The 7,600-nt window shown below is 41.8% G+C and overlaps 1 protein-coding gene across 2 annotated transcripts; it reads right to left on the bottom strand.

Annotated features, from left to right (window-relative positions):
* Window positions 1-21: 21 nt before the first annotated feature.
* On the bottom strand, window positions 22-4,204 carry rpp14 (ribonuclease P/MRP 14 subunit). 2 transcript variants are annotated; one of them, XM_033973675.2, is made up of 5 exons: window positions 4,078-4,204; window positions 3,710-3,791; window positions 2,205-2,281; window positions 2,061-2,139; window positions 1,776-1,904 (listed from the first exon to the last, which is right to left on the bottom strand). In XM_033973675.2, exons 1-5 carry the CDS (start codon window positions 4,170-4,172, stop codon window positions 1,878-1,880), a joined length of 360 nt encoding a protein of 119 aa, XP_033829566.2. In that variant the 5' UTR covers window positions 4,173-4,204; the 3' UTR covers window positions 1,776-1,877. The 2 variants fall into 2 exon arrangements, with proteins under 2 accessions (XP_033830160.1, XP_033829566.2); XM_033974269.2 differs by lacking the exons at window positions 2,205-2,281; window positions 3,710-3,791; window positions 4,078-4,204 and adding an exon at window positions 22-586 and having other exon boundaries at window positions 1,601-1,904.
* Window positions 4,205-7,600: the final 3,396 nt, after the last annotated feature.

Raw genomic sequence — 7,600 nt, 5'->3', positions numbered from 1 at the left:
GTTAAGTTTTATTTTTTTATTGACAGAAATTAATATTGATTGTTTTAACAAAAATACCCCTGAAATAGCTCTTGCTATAAAGGATTTGGATTAGTTGTTTTAATGTTCACAAACACACATTAAACGACTATTCCATACGACAGCAGTTTCTTGTCCAATTTCTGAAAGGAAAAGAACATGTCCTTTATTGTCTATATAGGGAAATGTATTGATCTGTCCCATCCTTCAGTGTCTCTAGGTTAAACCTGTCAGGAGCAGTGGACCTGAGCCTGGTCTTGGTTAGACATACCTAGCTGGATGGCTTTTCGGGCTGCTCCCCTGGCTCTATTCAATTCTGTCCTTCCTTATTGAATTGGTGAATCTTTACAGTTACAGTTCCCTCTAGGACTACTTTTAGGTTTTCGGTCTGGTCTTTGGTCTGGACCCGGACTGAGACCAGGGCTGTGGAAAGCCGGACTCTCTGGACCTGGACTTGGGCCAGGACCGGTTCATTGGTGAAGAGTGGAGCGGGGAAGCGGATCTCCTGCTTCAGGAGAATACAGCCGGGAGCATTTGAGCCCAGGAGAGCAGAGATCAGACCATTTACCTAAGTAGACATAGCACAACATGAGAGTTACATTACAATGTGCAGCTAGAGTCACATGCTTTGACAAATAAATACTTTATCGACTTATTGTTCAATATATGATGGACCAATGATTTATGGGGCTCAATATTTATTGTGTGGACTTCTCCTTTGAAATAGTGAAGAACTTTTTATTATTTGTTCTACGTTGGGATTTGGGCTGCAGAAGATTGAATAAATAACTTTTATGATTAATTATAAATTCAAACCAACTACTAAAGTGTTTCATTCTGTTGTTATTTATTTGTTGTAGCTCAAGTTTTTAACAATATTTCACATTTAGAATTTTTTTTGTTGGTTTAGAGTTATTGTGTCAGTGGCATAAATTACTTTCAATATTATCGTTTATTGTGTTTTTTTTCAGCAATATATCGCACTTACATCGCAAACAGTAGCTCTTTGCAGAATCAACAAATGAAGCACCAAACTCATATTCAGAATAAATATATCACTTCTTTTACCTGAGATAAATCATACAGAGTTTTGGAGAAGAGATATCTGCATTTGAGAAACGTGATACAAATTAGTGTCTGTGGTTGGACTTTCCCAACTTAGGATGGAGGTTTGTCATGCTCTGTTACAGACACTTCAGAATCAAAGAGAATGTAAAAGGAACTGGCTGCTCGGGCAATTGGGACGTTAGTTTGAAGGCTTCAATTTAGATCTGCAAAATACAGTATATCCAGTAAAAAAAAAAAAAAATAAAAATATATATATATATATTCATATTTTGTCAATACTGCACACCACTAATAAATCATGAATCAATAATTGCTAATATGTGCTATTTTAAACAATGTTAAAAGAAACATCAAAATGTATATGTAAATAAATAAGACACACTTTCCTAAAACATAGGTCTATACATGGGTTTCAAGATGAAAGATTAGGACAGTTGCCATACCAGCTTAAAATATAATCTTTTGCATGGTGAAAAGACTTCAAAATATGCACATGGCGGTTCCCAGGACTCACCAGGACTCCATGGACTAAAGGTCTGGAGTAAACCGTAGTTTTCACAAAGTCCTGGTCCAGATGGAGAGGGTTCGAGTCCCCGGTCAGAACAGAGAACTGAACCAGGTCCTGTTCAGAGAAAGTCCTGGTCAGACTGAAAACTTGACCAACGTGAAGAGACCGAAGATAAAATCCAGAGCAGGGCAAATCCAGACTAAGACCAGACCTGAGAGCAGTCGTGAGACCACACCTGAGACCAGTCTTGGACGAGAGCCACATCGTGAGTCAGTTCCAGCTCTCAACTGTCTGGTGGACTTGAGGAGACCTAAAAAAAAAAAAAAGAATAGACCTGGTTTAGTCCAAGTCTAAATAAAAGCAATAAAGAACTAGTCCTGGTCCGGCCCCAGCCTAATCCCAGTCCAGTCCTGGTTCAATCCTGCTTCAGTCCTGGTTTAGTTCTGGTCCAGGCCCAGTCCAGTACCTGTAGGACTCTGAAAGCACAGCGGTGGTTCTTGTAAAATCCCTGTAAAGTCAAAGAGCTCCAAAGTTTCACCAGATCACTGTAAAATAAAAGAATACATTAGTCCCTGTCGAGTCCCGGTCCAGTCCTGGTTTAGTCACTCACTCTTTGGATACTTTGAGCACAGCCACATTTGAAACGTCACTGTGTTCCAAAAGGTCAAAATTCAGTGCTGCACCAACCTCCAAAAATAAAACAAAATTATTATTAAATATGCATATTAAGTCAGAAAATGGCGCACATACTAATTCACCTCACATTCATGCTAAAAAACAGCATTAAAAACAGTCAAGTCCGAGTACCTTAATTCTAATAATTCTCCAGCTCCTGAGCAGGATTCTAGCACAGGTCTGAGACTAGTGCAAAACCATCGTCTATAACTAAAGCAAAGCCTATATCAGACTTTTGTAAAGCCTTAGACTTAGCTCGTCTTCTTATCAAATTCATATTTAGTTGTGAGGGGTGGGATGAGACACAAGGTGAGACGTGAGACGAGATGCAAGTTTGGTCCACGAGAACGAGACAAGGCGAGAAATAATTTATAATAAATTAATTTTGTGATCCCTTTTGGCCTAACATTTTTTTATTTAATATGTCAGTTGTAATTGTAGACCTACTTTCTGGAACCAAAGCTCCTCGAGAGATGTGACTTACCAGCCCTTAACCCTATCATTCTCCCATATGCGCTTTGAGTGCCTTGAAGGTAGAAAAGCGCTATAGAAAAATGTGATCATTTACCATATGTGCATAGTCTTGTGGGTATTTTGTCTCATGAGAGCTTGTCCCATTCCTGTAAGTGGTTCATCAATATCAGCCTGATGGATCTGCCAGGTCTATGGTCAGTGGTGTGGTGTTGGAGCTCCATGCTCTGAAGATTCAAAGAGCCTAGTTTCCTGACTTCTGCTTCCTTGATCCAGCTTTATTGGACTCTTGATGGATGATCCATATTCCCCAGTCCATAACCAGGCTGTTGCATTTGCAGTAATCTGATACAGCGATTCTTAAACTGTCTTGTGGCAGTCCTGTTCTAGTTAGTCTGGGAGACGTCCAGTGGGCTAATGCACCTTTGGTATTGCACTTTATATCAAAACTATATGGTGCTGATGCTCTAAACCACATGTGTCAAACTCACGGCTCGTGGACCAAATGTGGCCCGCCATGTCATTTTATGTGGCCCGCGACAAGGTAAATTAAAAGGTATGACTGTCTTAAAATGTCAGTTTATCAGGAGATACACAGTTACACAGCCATATTTTTTTACATCTATGGAAATGCATATGCAATATTTGTAACTTGAGTAAGTAGTAAATTTAGAAACCGTTAATTAACAAGTTGCAAGTAGTTGTATTTATTTTACATTACATCTGGCCCGTTGAGGGAAACCATTTTGCTGATTTGGGCCTCTGGGAAAATGTGTTTGACACCCCCGCTCTAAACCTAATTTTGTTGTTTTCTATGGCAATAACAATAAATCTTGAATCTTGACAGCTAATAAGACATGTCACACCGGGTGTTGCAAAATGCTTCTGACCAACACGGAAGTTAACAATAAGAATTGTCTCATACATAACTACAAAATATTTGGCTTTTGTTCCTCGTCTGAGCCATACCTCTCCGTGAAGACTCCTGAGCCCAGAAATGATGAAGAATCTCAGCTCTACTTCAGTCAAAGTCACAGCCTCCTCCAGCTCCCTGCAACAGCATACACTAATCATTTCTCATAAGAGTAGAAGAGCTCCTGGTCCTTGTCCAGTCCTTGTCCAGTCCTGGTCCAGTCCTCCTTTACCCCTCCTTTAGATCTTGCTCAGTCCCCGACTCAGTCCCCGACTCAGTCCCCGACTCAGTCCCCGACTCAGTCCCCGACTCAGTCCCCGACTCAGTCCCCGACTCAGTCCCCGACTCAGTCCCCGACTCAGTCCCCGACTCAGTCCCCGACTCAGTCCCCGACTAAGCCAGTTAAGTCCTGCTTCACACATACAGTTGAATCTTCAGGTATCTCTCTGGAGACAAGTTTTTTTGCAGCACCCCCTGGTGGAGATCTACGGCCTTCTTTTTCTCCGTACCACAACTCATCTCACTCCTACACCTGCTTTGCTCTGGAAAACAAAAACACAAACAAGAAGACCCCATGGATCCACAGGGAGGCCATCTGACACACATGGAGGGCACCCAACACACGGGAAGGGCTCCACCAAAACCTTACAACTACCATTATTATTACTACTTCTATTTTAAAGGAGCACCGTCCTGGTGGGGATTCTGTCACCTGCTTGTCTACATGGAGATGTTATTGCTTTTGCCAGGAATTCTCAGTATGGCATTAGTCTTATCGATCTAGAATTTATTCATTGTATTTACAACTGAACTCTTGAATGCACAATGACGTGGTAAAATGTGGAAATACGTCTCACGTCATACATTTGAGCATGACATTTTAGAAGTTCCGTAAATATTCGGGACAAACCGTAACTAAATCGAATCCAGTTTTAGGCAAACGCACTTTGAAAACGCAGAGTAATAAACTCACCTTCTCTAGCTGAAACGTGCAGCCTGATCACTCTGCGCATGCCCCGTGTACACAGAGCTTTAGAGGAAACAGAGGTCTCACTCTGACTGAAAACCGTGGGTAGATTCATGTTAGAAATACGCAGGGAAATACTACATTTATTATTGCTTTCACTGAACAGTTCCAGGACACACTGGTGTTGATTCACAGAGCGCATGTGTGAAGACAGGGACAGAACAAAGCGAGCCAGGGACAGAGACAGGGACAGAGCAGAGAGAGACAGGGACAAAGACAAAGCAGAGAGAGACTGGGACAGAGCAAAGAGAGACTGGGACAGAGCAGAGAGAGAGAGCGACAGAGCAAAGAGAGACTGGGACAGAGCAGAGAGAGACAGCGACAGAGCAAAGAGAGACTGGGACAGACCAGAGAGAGACAGGGAGAAAGACAGGGGGCAGAGCAGAAAGAGGCAGGAAGAAAGACAGGGGGCAGAGCAGAAAGAGACAGGGACAAAGAGAGGGGCAGAGCAGAGAGAGACAGGGACAGAGCAGAGAGAGACTGATCAGGAGCAGAGAGGAAGGTATTGGTCTATCTGATAAATGCTAGCCAGTATTTACTTCTCAATTTGATTGTTTTTCTGTGGTCTTCCATTCCTACGGTATTGAGATTAATGATCTAGTTGTCCTTCCTCAAAACCCTATACTCTCTGACCATTTCTTAATTACCTTTCAATTTATACTAAAAGACTATCCAGCCCCACAGAAAAAACTATAATGAAAAGAACATTATCAGATAAATCGGTTACAGAGTTTAAAGAAATTATTGAGCCATTACTGAAAGTGACAATGACAATAATTTTAATCCAATTGTCACTAATCAATTGGTTGACAGAACAATGCTCACCTTAAAATCTGCTCTCGATGTTGTAGCTCCGCTAAAACAGAAAAGCATTAAACCAAGACCTCCGGCTCCATGGTACACGCTACAGCTCAGGACACTAAAACAACATGTGAGACGCTCAGAGAAGCTTTGGCGCCGCTCGAGCTCTGAGCAGTCTCTGAAGGCATGGAAGCTCTGCCTGCTCACTTATAAGGCCGCTCTGCGGAAAGCCTGAACTAGATACTATTCAAATCTAATAGAAGTAAACAAAAATAACCCCAGATTTCTGTTCAGCACTGTAGCCAGGCTGACAAACTCCCACACTGCTAATGCGTCTCTTATCCCCTCGAACATTAGTTGTGATGACTTTCTTCACTTCTTCGATTACAAAATTACAACCATTAGAGACAAAATCAACAAAGCTACTCCAAAAATCAGCTCTGAGCTAATCCAGTCTGTAATGCCAATATGCCACATGGATCCTCTAATAATATTAGATAAATTTACTCCTGTTGATGAGGTGGAGATTACCTCAACCATCATGTCGTCCAAACCATCAATCTGTATGCCTGACCCTATTCCAATCAGACTCCTCAAAGAAGCCCTCCCCCTAATAATAGATTCCATCCATAACATAATAAATATGTCGTTAGAAAATGGCTACGTTCCTCAGTCCTTTAAGTATGCTGTGATTAAACCCCTTTTGAAAAAACCTAACCTAAATCCTGATGAACTAGTCAACTATAGACCTATCTCTAATCTTCCCTTCCTCTCAAAAATTCTAGAACGAGTGGTGGTGAAACAGCTCTGCCACCACCTGCAGGACAATAATATATTTGAAAAATTTCAATCTGGATTCAGAGCTCACCACAGCACAGAGACTGCACTGCTTAAAGTAACAAATGATTTACTACTAGCTTCTGATAACGGGCTGGCTTCAGTCCCGGTCCTACTGGACCTCAGTGCAGTGTTTGACACCATTGATCACAACATTCTACTGCAGAGATTAGAATGTGACATTGGAATCAGAGGGACTGCCTTCAGTTGGTTTAAATCCTATCTATCAGATAGGTACCAGTTTGTTAGTATAAACCAGAGCACCTCTCCCTGTTCTAAAGTAGCCTGTGGTGTTCCACAAGGATCTGTACTTGGTCCAATCCTATTCACTGTATATGTTGCCATTGGGTAACATTATCAGAAAACATGGCATTAATTTTCACTGCTATGCTGATGACACTCAGCTGTACTTATCCATGAAACCAAATCAGACTGATCAAATAGATAAACTCAGAGCCTGTGTGAAGGACATCAAAACCTGGATGACCTTGAATTACCTGCTCCTAAATCCTGAAAAAACAGAGGTCATTGTCGTTGGTCCCAAAGGTCAAAGAGATTCTCTGTCGGACCAGATAATCTCACTCGACAATGTGAGTATAGCTTCTAACCCTACTGTAAAAAATCTTGGAGTCCTATTTGATCAAAATCTCTCATTCACAGCCCATATAAACCTAGCTTGTAAAACCGCATACTTTCACCTGCGAAATATAACTAAAATTAGAAATATTTTACCTAAAAACGATGCTGAAAAACTCATCCATGCATTTGTTACTTCCAGACTTGATTACTGTAATTCTCTGCTCGAAGCCTGCCCCAAAAGTACTTTAAGGAGCCTCCAGTTGGTCCAAAATGCAGCGGCCAGACTCCTAACAGGAACTAAAAGAAGAGACCACATCAGTCCTGTACTAAAATATCTGCACTGGCTTCCTGTCGAGCTTAGAATCAAATTCAAAGTCCTCCTCCTGACATACAAAGCCCTAAACGGTATGGCCCCATCCTATCTGCAAGATGCTATTGTCCCGTACCAGCCAAACAGAGCACTCCGCTCTCAGAATGCAGGACTATTAGTGGTTCCTAGAGTGTCCAAAAGTACAGTGGGAGGGAGAGCATTCAGTTACCAAGCTCCTGTGCTATGGAATCAACTCCCTGCTGATGTTAAACAGGCCCCCACAGTCTCTGCATTTAAGACCAGGCTTAAAACCTTCCTCTTCGGTATAGCGTATGACCAGGTTACATAGTGAGGGAGTTAGGGACATTAAAACCCGGGATAAGACAGGCTGCA

The sequence above is a fragment of the Periophthalmus magnuspinnatus genome, chromosome 10 (assembly GCF_009829125.3).
Source record: "Periophthalmus magnuspinnatus isolate fPerMag1 chromosome 10, fPerMag1.2.pri, whole genome shotgun sequence".
Lineage (NCBI taxonomy): Eukaryota > Metazoa > Chordata > Actinopteri > Gobiiformes > Gobiidae > Periophthalmus > Periophthalmus magnuspinnatus.
Note: the sequence above shows the minus strand (reverse complement) of the source record. Positions and strands in the feature narration are given on the sequence as shown.